Source organism: Seriola lalandi, unplaced genomic scaffold (genome assembly GCF_002814215.2).
Source record: "Seriola lalandi dorsalis isolate HSWRI2012SDOR001 ecotype SW California unplaced genomic scaffold, Sedor1 jcf7180002054901, whole genome shotgun sequence".
NCBI lineage: Eukaryota > Metazoa > Chordata > Actinopteri > Carangiformes > Carangidae > Seriola > Seriola lalandi.
The window spans coordinates 83,579-103,024 of record NW_019525453.1 but is presented as its reverse complement, the minus strand read 5'-3'; the positions used below and the strand labels follow the sequence as shown (position 1 = coordinate 103,024).

At 41.6% G+C, this 19,446-nt stretch overlaps 1 protein-coding gene across 2 annotated transcripts in view; it reads left to right on the top strand.

Moving 5' to 3' along the window:
- Positions 1 to 19,446, top strand: part of nbas (NBAS subunit of NRZ tethering complex) — a 143,315-nt gene that overhangs the window by 49,088 nt on the left and 74,781 nt on the right. The window contains exons 28-39 of one of the 2 annotated variants that reach the window (XM_023430124.2): positions 1,098 to 1,220; positions 1,313 to 1,415; positions 1,675 to 1,752; positions 1,892 to 2,046; positions 6,160 to 6,272; positions 8,749 to 8,862; positions 12,488 to 12,601; positions 13,988 to 14,145; positions 15,288 to 15,371; positions 16,819 to 16,995; positions 17,660 to 17,773; positions 18,934 to 19,057. In XM_023430124.2, coding sequence (XP_023285892.1) covers positions 1,098 to 1,220; positions 1,313 to 1,415; positions 1,675 to 1,752; positions 1,892 to 2,046; positions 6,160 to 6,272; positions 8,749 to 8,862; positions 12,488 to 12,601; positions 13,988 to 14,145; positions 15,288 to 15,371; positions 16,819 to 16,995; positions 17,660 to 17,773; positions 18,934 to 19,057 — 1,457 coding nt within the window. The remainder of the gene's footprint in view (positions 1 to 1,097; positions 1,221 to 1,312; positions 1,416 to 1,674; positions 1,753 to 1,891; positions 2,047 to 6,159; positions 6,273 to 8,748; positions 8,863 to 12,487; positions 12,602 to 13,987; positions 14,146 to 15,287; positions 15,372 to 16,818; positions 16,996 to 17,659; positions 17,774 to 18,933; positions 19,058 to 19,446) is intronic. The other variant, XM_087180396.1, reaches the window with a different exon arrangement.

The following is a 19,446-nucleotide window of genomic DNA, read 5'->3' as shown; positions in this document are numbered from 1 at the left end:
TCATTCTCTCTCCTCCACCCTTCTCCTCAGGGTGAACTTCTGAACACAGAGAAGTGATGAGGAAGAGGGAATAAGGATGAAGCCAAGGGGAGGGGGAGGGCGGGAGCCTGAAGGGAATGGGAATGTAGATGATGATGATGAGGAGGAAGCAGCAATAGGAGAGCCTGTGTTAGAGCTTAGTGTTGGCCTTTACAGACAAATATCCACACATATTTACACGCAGGCACACATAAGCATGCACAAACACACCCTCGGGAGCCTGGAAAGTGTGTTCATGTATATGAAACATTGTGACTCACACACACACACACACACACACACACACACACACTCGTATCCAGATGAATCAGGCAGTAAATGTGAAGTGTCTGCTCTCCGAGCGCCTCCAGAATAAAAGCTGTTTTCAGCTGCTGCCACTACCACTTTCTGGCACATTAATATGTGCACAGGGAACATGCAGACACTCCCACACACGCATTCACACTCAAGCAAATACACACACACGGTTGTAAATATCAGGGCTTGTTGTCTGTCTCTGTCTATTGCTCACACTCACACACATACAGCCACACATACACATAACGCACACAGGCACCTGTTTACTATGGTAATGAGTTGTGGCAGGGAGCGAACATCTGTAGCAGCACGACCCTGTTGAGATTGTGGGTGACATGCTAATCCCACACCAGCACACGCATGCACACGCGCACACTCTGTCTCCCTCAGTCAAGACTGCCATTGTTCGCATGCTCTTAGACGCACACAGATACGCTTAAAAAAGAGGTGCTGTCTTGTTGGCGTACATTTTACCATGTTGCTCTTCAGTCTTACTCTACACTTTCTCCATCTGCACTGTGGCTTGCAAATGACTTCCTGCTGCCAAAATAATGAACAGCTTAGAGTGAACACATCCTCTGTCTTTCTCCTTCTTACTCTCCCATGGATTTTGCAGGTTTCCTTTTCCCCACATTTCTTTTTCTTTGGCATTTCATGATACCTTCTGTTGCCAACCGTCACGTCTGCTCCGTTTGCTGAAAGAACATGTTGATTAATGTGATTCAAAAATGTATGCGTCTGTATGTGCTTACACTTTTAAGCGTGGTGGAGGTACTGGAGAAACATGGACTACAGAAACCCATCTCATATGTGAAGAACAGCCAGAACAGTGAAGAGGAAGCCCACCAACTAATGGTCAAACTGTGCCGTCACACTGGCCGCAAGTACGGAATGCACACATTCACTTACATACACACAAAATGTCTTTCAAGATCTCATTAACATACGGTATATTTACACGTTTGTGTGTGTCTAGAAACCCCCCAGTAAGTGAGACAGTGTGGAGAGGACTACTGCAGGATCTGCTTGACATGCAGCAGAACGTTTACACCTGTCTGAAATCGGAGACATGTCACCAGGTATTGCATCCCAGCGGAACCGCAAATTCCACGTTGTACATGTAATTTTTATCAAAATATGTTGAGTTAAAAAGTGTACCTGTAATGCCTATGTGCACATTTGGCCCTTAAAAGACGAATGTGTCCCTAATTTAGACACGAAACTATATGAAAATTATCGACTATCTCCAATGCACCTTATCAAACAATGTTAAAACTTTTGATTACTTAAACACCATCTCTTCCTGTCCTCCTGTCCTCTACTCCCTGATTGCACCAGGTCTTTGTTGAGTCCCTGCTTTGCTCCAGTCGTGTGGAGAACGTACGCCTGGCAGGGCAGCTCATGCACTGCTCCAAGGTATACTGAATGTGACTCGCAACCCAACTCCAGAGTTACACTCACACTCCCCATAGGGGTCTCCAAATATTAAACCACCCATAATGTATGCTAATACCACAGTCTCATTGATGTGTTGATTGTGAATTAATGTTTCCAGGTCAGCCAGGATGTTCCTGTCAGCTTGTCATTCAGGGGTAAAGGTTACGCTCTGAAGGTGGCCTATGACAACAGTGTGGAATTAGTGTTGGCTGCTGCCAGAGAGTACTTCAACTCCTCCACTACACTAACAGACTCCTGCATGGGCCTGGCCAGGTGAGGAATGAATTATGTAAGAAGAAGTATTTCCATGCTTTTGAAAACTGATTTGAATTTTTTTCAGTGGTCAGTTAGTTGAGGTTTAAAGCCTGACATTACTTCCAATTTGGTTTGGTAGAGATTAGAGTTAGGATAAATGTTAGAAATTCTGTATTGAGGAAAATTAATGGGTTGGATGTGAATTTCAAACACTGTGAATACAAACACTGCCACGCAGAAGTGTTTGTATGCTGTCTGGGATGTTGATCTTGCTTGTTGTGACCATTTATTTCTGTGTGGGTGGATATGTTTTCATGTTCGCATGGCTATCCATGAAAAAAGTAATGGTGGCTGCTTTTATTTAACCTCCCACATTATGTCACATAAAGTTTATACAGCGTATTTGTATGTGTGTCTGTTGCTGGTTTCAAGTCTCAGAGGGGGGCCAGTGGGTGTCTAACCTTACCGTCTGTTCCTAGTGGGGAAGTGGGACAATAATTGGGTCGTCATTCATTTATAGCAACTAATACATAGGCCCCCCTCCACGCTTTTGGACAACATCATCCATTGTACCACTCCCTGTGTGTGTGTGTGTGTGTGTGTGTGTGTGTGTGTGTGTGTAGGTGTGTGTGTGTGTGTGTGTGTCGCACATGAATTTGAGATATGAGACAGAAAGTAGTCTCTGAACGTGTGCTCATTGCTCTGAAATTAATAGTCCGTACAGACTGACAGCTTCTGTCCTTAAGATTAAAATAACTGCTCCACAGACACACATTTTATCCTTTGTACTAAATACCAAAAACACACACACGAGCTCGGACAGACACACAAACTGCACCTGCATGTGTCCTGAATGGATGCGGTGAGCGGCACTAAGCAAGAGTTTACTCAAGGACAAAGAGAGACTCTTAAAATAACATGGGTATCCCCTCCAACTACTAAAGTGATCTCAGTGAACTCAGAGCTCAGTAAAGAGTGGCAACACACACACACACACACACACGCACACACACACACACACACACACACACACAGAGATGCTCATATACACAAAAGAAAGAGACAAACATAGAGCAGGTTAGTGACAGGTCCTTAAAAATCTGGAAAGAAAAAGTTTTGAATTTGTAAATATGAGTTTAAATCGGCATTAACTAATATTTTTCTAATTACAGTAAATCATCACATAATCAAATGACTATGTGTAATATGAACAGGACTGCATGTAATGACAAACCCACAGAGAATTATTATCCCCCACTACAGTTCTCTTTGGTTCTACTTTTTGGTTTCAGCTCTTTATTTTGGTTTTTACAGCCAACAGCCAACAGTGTTTTGGTTCACTCTCACCACTCTCATCACAGTCATTTCCAGTAAAAAAAAGATAAATCCTCTGTACGCTACCTGTGAGGTGCCAGATGGCTGACAGACAAAGTTAGTGACAAGCTGGTGAATATAGTGGAGCATGTAGTAGCTAAAGAAACAGATATTTCCCTCAGGAGTTGGTGGAGACCAAAACAGAGCTAATTTGACTTACATGCCACAACAAATAAATGAAATGTTGCACTGTCTCTGCTGGATGTGCAACTGTTTGCCAACATGTTTCCCATATTGACATTATTAGGTGATAATGTCTCAGTGTTTTGTCTACAGCTGCTTGTGCTGCCCCAAGTGGCCAAAAGGTTCAACGCCTTGAAAATTGTTAGATTCTTAAAATATAATTGAGCTCTTTCCAGTAATATAAATAGGCTCAGTTGTAATGTTGTTCCTTCTGCTGTTCCAACCAAATTAGGTCACTTACACTGCTGACAAGGGGGTAAGATTTATTGTCTTAAGTTACAGTGCTTTGGCTTTGAGTCGGTCCCAAGGAGTTTGTCATACATGCATGTCATTATCAGAACGGGACAAGCTAAATACTTACATCATTCACTTTGTATTTATCGATGCAGTGAGACCGAATTTGATTGAATGTGTTCTTGCTTTTCAACTCAGGTTTCTGCCTCTTTATCTGTGTGCTTTAAATTTCAGGCCACTTTCAATAACTTTCTTGCTAGACAGATGAAAAGTTGTCTAGATGTCTTGGGTGTATAGCTTTTTGAAAATTGCAGCTGAGATTTCAACTAGCATTAAGCAGAAAAAATGGAAAAAAGTCAGAAATGAGTCCAAAAGCGATGCTTTGTTTTGTTGCTGGTTTTCTCTGATATTTGTTAAAAGCTCATCTTGCAAGAAACTGAGTAGGACGTAGATGGAGCGAACGTGAAACAGAGAAGAAGAAAGCAAAAGAAAAAAGTAAACCAGAAGGTGACTGCGTCAGTACGCTGCTGCTTGGTGTGCTGGTTTACAGCTTGGTTTGGTGTTCCACTGATAACTGCTTTACAAATGTTAACTTGTGTTCTTGTGTGTGTTTAACAGAGAGTAGTTATCTGCTAATTACAGAATACATACTGCTGCTAAGCACTTTTTGACTCTTGAAACTGAAATAGAATATTTCACTTTTGTCTTTTCTAAAGCTGTCTCCCCGCACACACACACACACACACACACACATACACACACACACACACACACACACACATGCCTGCAGACGCTTCACAGCACAAGTACATAATCAACATGCCCTCTTTCTGTCTCTCATTCGCCCATCCACAGCCCTTTCCTCTCCTCTCATTTGCCAGGACGAACCTTTTGTTCCTGGCAAGAACACCAGCCAAGCTCAAAGAGTGGGAAGCTGTGTGCTGAGTGTTTTGCCGAGTGTGTGTACTGTAGTTAACTATATGGAGTCACGCTGTTTATACGATGTACGGTTCGCTTTACTCAAATTATTCTGATAAGGACACTTCTTCTTAGTTAGCTGCCTTTGTTCACTTATATGAGGGTTAGAGGAAACTGTGGGTCAGTTTGTGTTTCTTCCTTGAATACACATCCCAAGGACGAGTTTACTCGTCTCCACTCCACTGATGCTGACGTTAGAGTTCCTCTTTGAGCTGCTGTTTTATGTGGGATTTATGTGATTTAAAAATGAATCTTTTTGTTTTTTTCCCCCCTCTTCTCTCTGTCTTTGCTGTATTTTGCTTTGCTGTATAATAGTGCGATAAAAAAAAAAAAAAACCCAGAAAATGAGTGTATGCTTGCATTTTAAAGAGCCACACATTCAGTGTACTGTTACACTTGCTAAGTGGTGTGCTACATAATCCTATTAAGGGTAATGAGTGTGGATTGTGTTGCAAGAGAAAACTCCCCTGTTGTGGATCTGTCAAATTAGTCTAGACTTTGTAAATAAATCCGTTTGAGTAGTGGCACCACGTTTCTGATCATGATGTTGAAACTTCACAAAACTCTTTTCGTCCTTCCTACTCAGTTTGTCATGCAGTCAGTTCAGTCGCTCCTGCTTTGCAACCAATTTCTGCAATACTGTCAGATTAAATGCAAGTGACCTGTTTTAAGTGCCACCGCTCATGTTTTAACTGAATTCCTCTGATGTAGAACAAAGTACATGATTTTAATGTCTTCTAACTTCACTTCTCCTTCCTGATAATTAAGGCAATAGTTTGACTTTTTGGGAAATACGTTTGTTCACTTTCTGGCTGACAGTTTGAAGACAAGATCAATACCGCTCTCATATCTTTCCATTTAATGTGAAGTTATAACCAGCACCCATTTATCTTATCTTAGTATAAATACTTTACACTATAGGTTTTGTACATATTAAACATTTATAGTAGGTATGAAATATTAATTAGTGAGCTTTAGAGGTACTGGTAAGTGGATTTTGTTACCTTCAGACAGAGCCCAGAGCCAGCTGTTTCCCCTGTTTCCGGACTTTGTGCTAACCTAAGCTAACTGGGAGCGAGCTGTAAACATATATCTCAAAATATCAGACTTTTGCTTTATACTTCCTTATCTGGATTTCACAAGGTCATCTGATCTGGCTCTGGTTACCTCTGGGCCAGATGAACGCAGCTAATTGGTAGTCATCTGTTCCCTGTTCCCTCGGTACGACACAGAAAGTTTGGGATGTCATGCCCCCGCATGGCCCGACATCCCACACTTTACGTGTTGTACCTTGTTCTCTCCTTCAGGGAGTAGAAGTTATAGTCATAACATTTTGTTTTAACTGGTTGTTGTCTTCGCCAGGGCGTGTCTCCAGCTGATCACCGACTGTCCTTCGTCCATCCAGGAGGAGCTGGACCTCATCAGCGCTCTCAGCCAGCTGGAAGACTTCAGTGTCAGCATCCTCCCGCTGCAAGGTAGTGAGAAATGTTTATGTGTGTCTCGGAAGAATAATAATAAGAAAAATCATTATAAGAGAATTTCATGAATAAAACACAAGTGTGTTTATATTCCTGAATTTGTCATCTGTGATTTTGTAGGAGTTGTTGATTTAAGTATTTTTTATTTAAATTCAAGACGTGTAGAGAATATAAAGATGCTGTCCCACACCTCCCTCACCCGTGCCCGATCCAACCTGTCTCCCTCCCTGCTCTCAGTTCCTCCAACCCTCCATATGTCACTTCCTCTTGCCACTATATCTAAATATATGGTTATTTATGGATCAACTGTTGAGCAAACAACATCTGCCTGATGGCCTAATTAGGATTGAAGTGTTTGGTCTCTGCATGTGTGCTCTCTCCTGCATACACACACACCCGTCCTTTTTTTTTTTATATTTCTGCTCCATCTGTAAACCTGACCAATCAGCATTCACCGCCGCGCTCTTTCTTTCTCTCTCCCCTGGCCTCACATCCGTACCCTACTGGCATGGCTCTTTGTTAAAGGAAACTGTGGAGCCAAAATAAACTGGCTTGGCCCCTCATCGCCTTACCTCTGAACTGATGTGTTGTTTGCCCTGAAGGCCTCCACACCCCTCACACCCCCCTCCCCCCTTCATCAAAGTGAGCAGCCAGCATAAAACCACTGTGACAGAAAGAGCCATCCACTGCCACCTCTCTCCGCCTTCTTTTTGTCCTTTCGCTCTCTTTGCATCACTTATCTCATCACTTTTTTTCCACTCCTTCTTTCCCCCCTTACTCTCATTTATCTTCTCAGTCCCTGCTGTCCACTTGCATTATTTTTTCACCGCCCACTTATTCTTACCTGCAAGACAAAGTGAGGACAGGAGAGAGTTTAGGAAGAAAGTCAAAGAAGGAAGGAATGAAGGAAAAAAGCAGCTTAGACAAGAAGCATAGAAAGAAAGGGATTTGTTGTAAAAGAAAAAAAACTTCTATTATGATGTTATTATTACTTTTTTTGTGTTGTATGGGTTTTTTATCAGTGATTATTCTGTATGGCCTATTTCTAGTGCTTCCTCCATGGCTCTGTGTGGCCTGTGGTGCATTTCTACTACTTATTTGTACTGAACCAAGGCCACATGCACACATATGCGCATTATTTTTATTTTTCTAAGTAAAAGCACCATCCTGCACACTTGGTTTGCACACACTCAGATGAACGCAAGTATGAAGTGAAAGGATTTGAGCATAGGTAATCCATCTTATGCTGTCTTCTGCAGCCCTCCTACAGAGCCTAAGGCGCTGCTTCTTAGACACCACCCTCCCCAGAATTCCCTCTAGGCCTCGCCCAAAGTGATGCCAAGCCATAAAGATCCTCAGCGGGGTGCTGAGAAAGCACAGAGGCCTGCGGAGACACTAAACATGCTATTTCTCAGGTTTCAGTGCAAGCTTAGAAAAATATGGAAATGGATTTTTAGAAGTTTCTATTCCTTGAACTCAAATTATGAAAGTTTGAAACCTGTCAAAAAATCAGTGCCATCCTGTGAATTGGCAAGAACTAATATGTTCCTAGGTGTTTGCCAAATTAAATGCGTACATTAGAGTTAATCAGAGTGGAGTCAAGGAATGAGCACTGGAGGTAAAATATCCAAGAACCGTGTCCTGCATTAAAATACACTCAGAAGCCAGTTTATTAACTTAACTAATGCAGTAACAGTCTTACAATAAATCCAACCTTCCCGAAGGCTACAATGGTCAGTTTTTATCTAAACTGTTGAACAGTGGTTTTGGTTTAATTTATGGTCATGTAAGGGATGGACAAAATATTAGAAACATCTCTCAGTATAATGTAATACAGTTCAACAGCATTGATCTTATATTTGCCGTGTGGAATCTGATCATTGCGTTTGCAGTCAGATTAGCCAAGTACTGCCTTATAATACATACAAATGATATGTATCTGTATTTATCTGCTGTTGTTTTACATAATTCAATTTTGATACATTGTTTTAATTTTTCAAGTACTGCAACTAGAAAATATTTTAGGGATTTAATCTGCTCATCATATTCTTATCAGAGTTTAATGTGATATATCTTGTTTTGGGCGAGTTTACAATGATGTAAAACTCAAATTATGAAAATGTTTGAAACTTGTTTGAAACGATGAAAAGCATTAAAATCCTCACAGTGAAGACGTAACCAAAGACGTTTTCGCTAAAAAAAAAAAGATTTACAGTATTAATTGATGCATCAAAACTTGTTTACAATTAATTGATATGATCGGGCAAATCAAATTTCCACTTATGTTTACCATGCAATAATGTATTTGCTGTATAAGTGGTTCTGGACTGTACTTCCTTGTACTATACAGCCTTTTATTATTTTCCTGACTTCTTTTCACTGTAGATCTTGTGTATCTGTAACTCGAATAGAGTAATTGGCAAAAACATGTCTGACACCCCTCCCCCGTCTGCCTTCCTTGTCCCTCTCCCAGTGCGCCTGCGATCAGACCGTCTGTCTCTCATAAAGGAGTGCATCGCCTACTGCTCCACAGCCTACAAGCAGTCCACCACTCTGCTGAGTCTGGCCACCCTTCTCCGAGTGGCAGGTACCTAAAGACGCACAGTCACACACATTGAGTCATTTTCTGACACCACTGAACTCATCACATTGTTATTGTCCCTTTTCTTCTTTTTTTTTTTTTTTTTTTTTTTTTTCATTTTGTCATGTTAAAAATATGTTTGAGGTTAACATTCAATGAACCAGACTCCTCTCTTCTCCGGTGGCAGTTTCATGACAAAGCTCATGAGATTCAGTGAGAAAGGACCGCCCACACCAGGCACAGAGACGTACCCCGGTATGCGTGGGTACTTTCAATGAGTGCACTGACAGTTCTCACACAAGAGGGAAATTCATCTTCATGAGCGGTGTTGCAGTTTGCAAGCAAAAATCCATACTAAAGCACTCACTCTTTCTTTCTCTCTCTCTCTCTCTCTCTCTCTCTCTCTCTCTCTCTCTCTCTCTCTCTCTCTCACACACACACACCATGAAGGAGTGAGCAAATTTCATTCCCCAGACACACTACTTTGTGTGCTCTCCAAACCCTTTTTCTGTGCTCAGGTTTCATGTAGTTTTATCAGTCAGGGTCAGATTCAGTGCGAGGCCATTAAGTCGCACACCAGGACTGCGATAGGTGGATACATGTTGTTTCTGATTGGCAGGCGATTCATAGATACTGGCTTTGTTAAGTTAACTTTTCACTCTGTCGGTGACTGTTTCATCCTGTGGTCAGTTTTGTCCTCATTTTAGCCTCAACGTTCAGTCTTTGATCCTGGTATGGTGTTATGATTTTTGAGACTGGTGCCTTTTCCATGTTAAAAAATGCGGAGTTCTTGGGTTTGTTGTACCTAGAAGGCACCCAGTGTTTGGCCTCTTTGAAGCTCTGATCATTTCTTCATGCTTTTAAAACTCACAGATAAAAGTATCGATCCTCAAACATGTTTGAACGCTGGCATATTCTGGTAGGGGGCATTCAACACTGTGTGGCTTCTTAAAAATAGGCTTAGTTACTTCAAACTTAAAATCTTCTTTTCATATATTTTCTCATCTAATGTGTCAACCTCATGTTTTACAGAGAATATTAGAAACATTATTAGCCACTTAATAGAAACGTGCAGAATTGTGGTTGTCAAGGAGGAATGCTCAAATGGGAAGATTCAAAAGTGAAATATATTTGTTTTTATTAGCAATTGATTTCTGTAATTCTGTTGTTTTTTTTATTTCTGTTTATGTAATCTCTGCATCAATGAAATTGAGGTCCACCCCTCATTATATACCTGAGAAGATAGATTAATGTTGATGATTGATGATGATGATAACGATGATGAAATTGAACCAAAAGACAGACTTTAATTTGAGTCATTTGCATAACCTGGCAAGTATTTGACTATGTAGCATATGTAGTGTGAAAGGTGAAATCAAAATATTTGGATTAATTCTCAATGCACTTTGGAACCACTTACACTTAAAGAGAACTCATCTCTTGAAGCAACATCCTACTCCCTCACAAACCTTGCCAAGAAAGCCTCTGATGAGTCTCATCGGCTCTAGTTGTATTAAACAGATTTCAGGAGTTACCGTGATTATCAAGTCTTAAATGGGAAAAATGTTTCCGTCAGTCTCCTTGTGATAACTCCAAATGTAATTTTCCTACTTTTAATTTAGGTCCTTGTGTGAGATCTCATGTCTCCCACTTGGGATTACAAACTGCAGAACTGTATCACAGCGAGTTGTAATCATGGAAACACATTGACCGGCATATGAACAGTGCAAAATGTTAGCTGTCGTTTGGCTGATTTTAAATTCCCTTTATGAAATTTATGAAGTTCAAAAATATGTGTCCATATCTTGCATATCAAGACTTTTTTAAACGCCAATACCACCTTCTAAACTCTACCTAACGGACAATTTAAGGGAAAGACCATCCTAGTTGCCATCCTATTACTTCTTGTCCTCCAGAACGACATGAACATTTCTGTCATGTTTGCTTTATCTTTTTTTCTCTTCAGGAATATGAGCTAAGACTCTTCTGTGCCTGTCTGTTGCTCTGTTGCCTTCCTCTCTCTTCTGTCCTCCATCTCTTAACTCTCTGAGGCCTGTCACCAGCTAAAGGAAACCTGCTAACTGGCCTTGTGGCATTTCTGTTTCTGTGCTGCTCACATTCAGTCAGCAGGCAGCTCTCACTGTGTGGTTTCAGAAAAAAAAAGAGAGAGAGAGATGAGAAGAGGAATAAACAAATTTTTAAATAAATAAATGCAGGGGGGAGGCTTTTGAAGGGCGCATAGCTCCGGGGCTCTGTGGTGAATATTTAATGCAGGTATCACCAGCTCACCGGTTAAAAACCCTTAGGGTTTAGTTCCTGCCTCGGTCTACAGAAATGCTCCGTAAATCATTCAGTCTTATGGGGAACGGGCAAAAAAAAACTTGTTTTTGTCTGAATTAATCAATAATTATGATATTCCAAATGAGAATTAAATTGTGCTGACTTGGACAGGATCCCGATGATCATCCAGTAAAGAACCACAGGAGATCATATAGTCTAAGCCTATAAACTCAAGTGTTTTCTATTTGTTGTTTTTCTGACATTTCTCACCTCTTTATCCTCCCCTTTGATTGGTCCATCAAGGACAGGTAAAGGCTTCAATTGGACTTCCAAGATATCTGATTTAGATTGGCTTGAAATAAGGTCAGAGGATGTCTTGATAAAAGCATTTGGTCTAAAAGAACATAGGGTGAATCAAGGCAAGCTCACACAGACATACACACACACACTCACTCACAAAACGCACACAAACCTTCTCTATATTGAGGTCTTGACAGCTTTTGAAGACACCCTTTCACCAGTCACCCTGAAAATATTTGACCAACACCTCTTTCCCCCTAGCTGTAAACATAGCGTTCCTATCCATTGCTCACTCCTCTCACACACACACACACACACACACACACACACACACACACACACACAGACACAGACACACAAACCAATCCAGTGCCATCACATTTCTTCACCTCAACCGCCAGTTCTTTGATCTTCAGTGTACACGTTTTTTTCAGAAGTCCTGTTTTTGCCAGGCCTCTTTTGATCGCCATGTCCTCTCCTTTTTGTTTATTGAGCTTACACTGAGATCAAAGGTGGTTCTGAGTTGCCACATGAATGTTAACACCACAACCAATCCCACCGACACTAAGATATCAAACTGAGATTTATTCCTGTTTAGTGAGACAGCGAGATGGTATTTTTTAATATTTCATACTCCCTCTTTGAGCTGATCAGACACGGCAATAACCTCATTTATACTAAAAACAGATTAATATGTAGACTCGGGCTTGGTCTGTGGTGCCGTTAATACATGTAGACGTCCGTATGTATCAACTTTGAGCCTGTGTGTGTTTGTGTGTGTGTGTGTGTGCACGCGTGTGCGAGTGTAGTCAGGTGGAGATTTAATAAGAGGTTTATTAAGCCAGATGTTATACGTGATATGCAGGATTATGAGATTTGCTATGTTAACTTTGACATGTTGACAAGATAAAAGATTTCTCAAGATTAAAATATGCATAAAACATACACATAGAAATACATGTTTAAATGCGGAACATTTTCATGTTTGTGGGTCGCATCTCTCCAGCACTAATGTCTGTTTAAATGAATATCTCTATGTCTGCGTGTCTAGGAGATGACGAGGCCACGCGAAAGGGCCGAGTGCTGACCTTGCTGGCAGAGCAAGCTCTCCAGTGTCCGGACTTCAAGGCCTCATACATCCACTGTCAGGATCTCATGGCTGCGGGTAGGTAGATGAAACTGGAAAACTGTGAAGCAGTACACAGCCAGGTGGTTGACAGAGGTATGACAAAGTGCACTGAAGCTTGTAGAGAAGCTAATGTGACCTTCCCTCCTACCTGTCTGCTATTTTGACTCCTTTGACTCAATTATAACTTTACACGAGGGAAATGCCTCCCCAGCTGCCAAAGTTATTTGAATTTTTACGGAAGCCAGTCGCACCCTCCCTCATCTTATGACAAGCTCCACCAGAGTCAATGTCATAAAAGTGATATTTTTCTGGAAGCATTACACACCCTGTTTTGCTGTTTTTCAGCCCTTGGATAGCTCTTTTTGTGAACTAGCTGCAGTATCATGACCTTGGCTGATGTGTTTGTGTTCTTTGATGTTTCTTTTTATGGTTTCTGGCGCTTGAGAATTACTGGCTTTCAGCCTCTTAAGTCCAAAATCTAGGTTGAGCGATTTTGTGTCTGTTCATGCACAAGAAACAATCATAGGGAGTATGATATCACAATAATATTCCAATCTACTCTGTCTTCTCCTCAGACTTTCCCTAAAGGGATTTAAAGTGGTCAGTGAGATAATGATATTTTTTTTTCTGACCCCGTTTCATGTTACGCCACAGAAAAATTTAAGTGAATAGAATTTCACAGAGTCTTCCCACAGCACTGAGTAACGGGAGACAGTGCAGATGAGAAAAAAGGTGTCTGGGAGAAAGGAAGGTGTAATCAGATAAGCACCGGTGTTCTCTGTCTGAGAACGCGGTGGGAATAATTGAATCTGTTTGTGAGAATGAAGTCGGGGCGGCATGTTGGTTTTTGCCTGTGATGAAGCTGGAACAAATGTAGCACAGTTATTACAATGTGTCAGGCTGGTATTTTTCTTCAAGGGGAAACGTGTTGCAAACTTAAATACGTATTAATATCCCAAGGGCTTGGAAGGTTACAGTTTATTGTATTGTCAGATCTCAGCATTATAGCCTCTGCATATATTTCTTAAAATTCTTAGAGTTCGTACACTATGAGTGTGTTCTCTCTCTCTCTCTACTTAGTGTGTCGTCATGTGTTGATAGCTGTTTGTCCTCTGTCTGATTAGATTCAGGGTGGTTTAGCAGCGACGGAAGGACACTGAGAAGAACTGAAAACTATTTCTATCTTGAATAAAAAAAATATGTTTGTGTGAGAAGAGAGTAAACTTGTGTGTTTACATTTGACAATTTGACCTCATGTTTCGTATCATCTTCATGGATTCTTTCACTGCAATTAGTTACCTCCGGCACTCATTTACACTTTAATTTAAAGCCAATTCATCATTTTCTTTGTCTGGCTCTCTTGCCCGACTTCAGTCCTCCTTACCTCCTGTCCTTGTTTGCCCCAACCCGTTCTTCCTCCAGGTTACAGTCCAGCATGGGAGGTGTGCAGTCTGCTCGGTCAGTGTGAGGGCTACGGAGATCTGGAGGCCCGTCAGGAGCTTTTAGCCTTCTCTCTCACCCACTGTCCCCCAGACAACATCCACGGCCTCCTCGCAGCTTCCAGTGACCTGCAAACACAGGTTGGTCTCTGTTGTACCTTCCATTAGGGTTTGATGAATATGGAATATTTTTATAGACCAGTACTGATTCTTCTGTAAATTTTCCTATATATATATATATATATATATATATTTGCTTTGTGTGATGGCAAGACTTACAAGCAATGATTTCCAGTTTGAGTAATACTGTAGATCCATAAGTTTGAAGGTTTATCAGATACCAGAACACTGCACAGAGCTTTATAATACCCCGAGACAGGATTTTTCCACTGTGGAAGGCCATCACTGTGATAATTATTTTAGCTGCAAGGTAAACAGTCAAAACACAGAATTCATATTGCAAAGTAATAAACCATCTTCAAAATACGGTCCAAAACACAAAGATTTTTACTTTACTATCACATAAGCCAAACCTATTAAACCAAAGTGTAGTTCTGGTTGCTAACTCAAACAATTTTACTTATTTTTGTGTCCAGTTCAGCATCAAAAATACCACTGGATCTCAGGCAAAGAGGCAGTGGCTGAGAGAAGCAATTTGCATGGCTAGTATAATGAAGAATTGATGAAACAGCCGACCAGTAGAGAAATTCATTCGTTAACTGAAGGAACTGGATAATAACCTTTCATACTGGTGACCAAAGACATCAATGCATCAACATGAGATTCTACTGAGAGGCTAATATCAGGTCTTTTATCCTAAAAGTGATACACTGCTCTAAGACAACCACCCTGTTTACTTGTAGACTGTTAACCAGGGGTTCAAGGGGTCGCATGATGATGAACAAGATTGTAAAGAGGAAGGAAAAATACAGTATTTGTGCCACAAAATGTTATGTTGATTTTTGAAACTTTTTCTCGAAATTAAAACAGTGATGAGTTTCCCTTTATCAGGCTTCTGAAAAGTATTCAGCTAAGACAGTCTGAGAAAGGGACATCAGTCTTTGGTCAAACTTCTCACTGTTCACATGCAGCCTGTGGCAAGAAATCATGAGTAGTGCTTTGCTTTAAAGGGTCACAAGCTAAAACGGTTGGAAACAAGACTCTCTTACTCTACCAACATGCTAATGTCCAGTCAGATTGTTTGGCTGCAACAACAGGTGGTATAAGTAAATAACAAATTACATCTCTCGTTTTCCTTCTTCCTGCCTCTTTCTGTTCTGCAGGTGTTGTACCAGGCAGTTAACTATCAAATGGAGCCTGTTGTTACAGACAGTGGACGAGAGGCCGACGAGACGGACTCTGTGAAGGTTAGTCTTCATATGGAAATTTGTATGTTTTTTTTTTGTTTTTCTTTTATCTGTGCATTGATGTGCTTGCCGTTCATCTGCCCTTTGTCTGAGCTGTCTTCTCCACTATCGCTACGTGGGTGTGTCTCTGTCCTTTTGTTGCGTTCGTGTGTTTTCCTATTGCTCCATATTTGATGAGGTGTAAATCTAGTGTTAAGGTTGCTCAGCTCCCTTGGTTTATTTATGCCTCCCCTTCTCCTCCCCTTCAGCACCGCCAGCTTTATGATGCCTTGAGTGGGTGTTAATGTTTCATGACTTGCATTGCATCCCCTTTGTGTGCGGATGGGTGCTCATTTGAAGCTGTCTGTTGTCATTTTATTGTTGTATTGATGTTCCTACTCCTCACCCGTATATTTAAGCCCTGTAGATGTGTGTGTGTGTGTATGCTCTCTGGAGGTGCATTTATTTATCTGTGTGTGTGTGTGTGTGTGTGTTTTACAAACATCTTGAGTGCATGCGTGTTTGGGCTCCTTTCATTCCCTGACCCTCAATCCCCTGCCAAATAAAGTATTGATGAAAGGCACTAAACGGTTTGGCCCCAGCCCACTGACTAAGGACTTTCTTTCCTATCTTTATTCAAGAGCACTGTCCTTCATTTTGAGAGCATTATTTTTTCATTTCATGTTCAGATTCTGTAATGCTTTACCTTAAACCCTTCGCCTTTCTCGGGCTCTGCTCCTGGTCAAAACTGTTTGTCTGCACTCAGATAGACGGTTGCTGCACAAATTTCCTGTGCTTTGGTTTGACTCTCTCTCCTCATGCTCAGGCTGCTTCTGTGCGCTCACAAAACTTCTGCGCGCTCACAAAACTTCTGCTCTCAGATTTCAGCTCTCTCTCCTGGATTTTTGTGAAATGACCTTGTTAGAATCCCCCGACCAAATGAATGTATGAATGAAGGTGTGACAGTGACCAATTAAATTGTCGCTACCTAATTGCGGGTGCGTTCGCTCTACTTCGCACAACTTCAGTCCTTCGCCTGCATGACACATGTCTTTCATGTAGAGCTGGGAGGGCTTTGCGCTGCCTGAAAGGTGCATGCTGTAATTCCCCTGCGCAGTACACGAACACACAGAGCCCTGCGCGTATTGAAGTGTTTCTCTTAACTACCTAATAAAAAAACAGAACACAACCATGTCTAATACCACACCGATACTGGAGAGTCCTCAGCTCAAAATTTGTCCTTTGGTGTAATGGAACAATACAGATCAGAGATCTGCTCTGATGATGCTTTCCATTTGCAAAGAGGAAGTGTTCAGAGGCTGCTGTAGTACTAAGATGGGATAAATTCAAGTTGTAAAGACTTCTTCCTGGTGGCTTCTACTGTAGGGTCACCAGACTGATGTATTAGAATAACCTGGCTGTCATATTTTTGTCCATCCTGTCATCACTGTCACCTGCTTGGCCCTAGGCCTGTGCACCCACTGTGGGCTCCCCTGTGGGGACAGCGGGGGACCTGCTGCACAGGACTACAGCTAAGACCATGGAAGTGCTGACCACTACAGGACTGACCACCAAGGCTGTGCTGAGCGCAGTTAGTGACCACCGCTGGTGGAAAGAGTCACTCAACTACCTCCGGCCGCTGCATGTAAGAACACTTTGTCTGTCTTGTTTTTAATTTATGTGATCAGTGGTGAAGCTGAGGACAATTTTCCACATCAGGGACAATGAAGTAACTAATTAGTGAATGAACTAATGAACTTGTGGGTTTAAATGTGTGTGGTTTTTGTGTTGTGTGGTGTTTGTATTGATGTGTGTTTATGAATGCATAATCAGCAGTGTGCTGTGAAAGGCACAATGAAGCAGCCGGCAATAACAGTGCAATTTCTCTAGATGTATTTGTTTTAATGCTTGTTTTTACCCTCATTGGCCTCTGGGCTGCACAGTGTATGTGGGCATGAAAGACATAGATGCACCATGTCTGCCCCCATATCTCACACACTGTTGCTCACAGACTTTATAGTCTTCATCCAAAAACAACCAATCAAGAGCTCATCTCTTGCATAATTAATTGGCCTGCCTATTGAATATTTCAATATCTGGCTGTTGCCGGCGGCTGGACTGGCTCAGTGGTCGCCGGGGTGGAGATTGATGGCGTCTCTGGTCTCGGCAGTCTTATGTGGTGGTGGCGGCGTGGTCACGGATTTCTAAGGAAAGAGACAAACGGAGAGGATGTGAGGTGTGGGACACAGAGAGATGACAGTGCTGTGGGCATGTTGTGAAAATTTAATGATGTTTTGATGGCTCCTCAGGGTCACGGAGAAGGAGCCACGAGTCAGGAAGGGGCGTGTGAGAACTCCAACCTAGAGCGTCAAGGCTGTAGCCCCTTTTATCAGGAACTCATTGAGGATCCCTATGTAGACCTGGTGAGTGGTTTAAGACCAGTGTGGCTCATGACTCATTATTTTTTCTTACTCTTACATTTCTGTTGTTCTTAATTCTCCTTTTTTACCTCAGGCCACCTTCTTAAATTATTGCAAAAATGCCTGAGTAAGTTTATGACTTTAAGGCATTTAATTAGACTTTTTTCTCCTATGACTTATAAATTCCTCCAAAAACAGTGTTGAGAGCAAATGAATATTGATTTCAGTAACTAATTTTAATGCTAGAAGCAGTTTGGGGACAGTGCTTTCCAGGAAAAGAAGGATAAACTGAAGACTGATGGTATGATAGAGAACAAAATTAGAGATGTGGTAAAAGATATAAAACGCTAAGAGTAGATGTACTGTATGTATTAGATGGAGGGGGAGATCATAAAAAACCAAAAGAAAAGAATGTCGATGGAATGGCGCTATGGAAGTAGAACAGAACAAAAGTAAGAAAAGGAGTAGTTTGACCTTTATGCCTAGAAAATGGTCGCCCTGGGCTATGACTGGGCTTTTTACTCAGAGACACAAATCATGTGGATAGCTAAAAGAGTGGACGCGAGGGGAAACAGAGAAGGCCGATACATCTCATCTCATGACATTTTAATAGGCCCCTCCAAATCCTTTCCTCCGCTCCATCTCCAGCCTTCATCCATCTTCCATCATCCATCTACCAATAATGGCTCCCCACGTCCATCTGTCTATGAGCCGGCTGATCAATGGGATTGGTTTTTACCTTAACAGTTTCAATGAAGGGAGTGGGGTGGGAGGAGAGGCTGATTGAGAGAGAAAGAGAGACAAATGCAACAAGACAGAGCAAGAGTGGTGAAGATGGACAGGAAACGTTCTGTGTTGAGGCAGAGGCTCTGAGGCCAGAAAGAGCACAAACTTCATTGTTCACCTCTCAGACACTTGAGAAATCACTTGGCGTAAAAGAACCCCATAAATGAATTATCAAACGGCCCTGTGTTGAAAAGCTTTATTTGGGTCTGAAGTTCATTTGTTTACATTTGTCATCCGTCCGACTTCGTGGGAATTAAGACGCTCAGTCACCTTAATCACATCTCCCTTTGTCATTTTCTCATTTGCTCTTCCCTACTGTGGGAATTCCTTCTGCGTATGTATTATGTATCTTTTCTGTTCTCCATTTGTTCTCGTAGAGTCAAGATGTGTATTTGTCCTACAAAGACGTGCCTCAGGAAAACTTTGCAGAGGTTTTGCTGAGAACCGGCAAACTGGCTGAGGCCAAAACTGAAGGAAAAACCCTGTTTCCTGCTACGGAGGGTAAGCAGAAAAACCCCACCAGTGCAACACACAGTTACACACATACACACACAGATTCTCATACAGATGAAGAAAATGTAGTCTGTCCTTTTTCCTTGATGAAAGAGAAATGCTGATGCTGGGATATTAAACCTAGACTAATCCTGACTTTAACCCCACATAATTTGACCAAGACTAAATGTAGGAATGGAGCAGAATTTCTGCCAGATTGCTTAATATTCAGTTTGAGTCACTGTCTCGCAGTTTGAGCGATCCGATTTTTCCCATATGGCTCATGTCAAGAAATCAGTTCTAAACTGTAGTGAGCTTGTTTTTTAAAACAATTTGAGTAGTATTTTACGTGTTGTTGCTGAAGCAGACTTGACTGAGACTCGGGTGTAATGGAAATA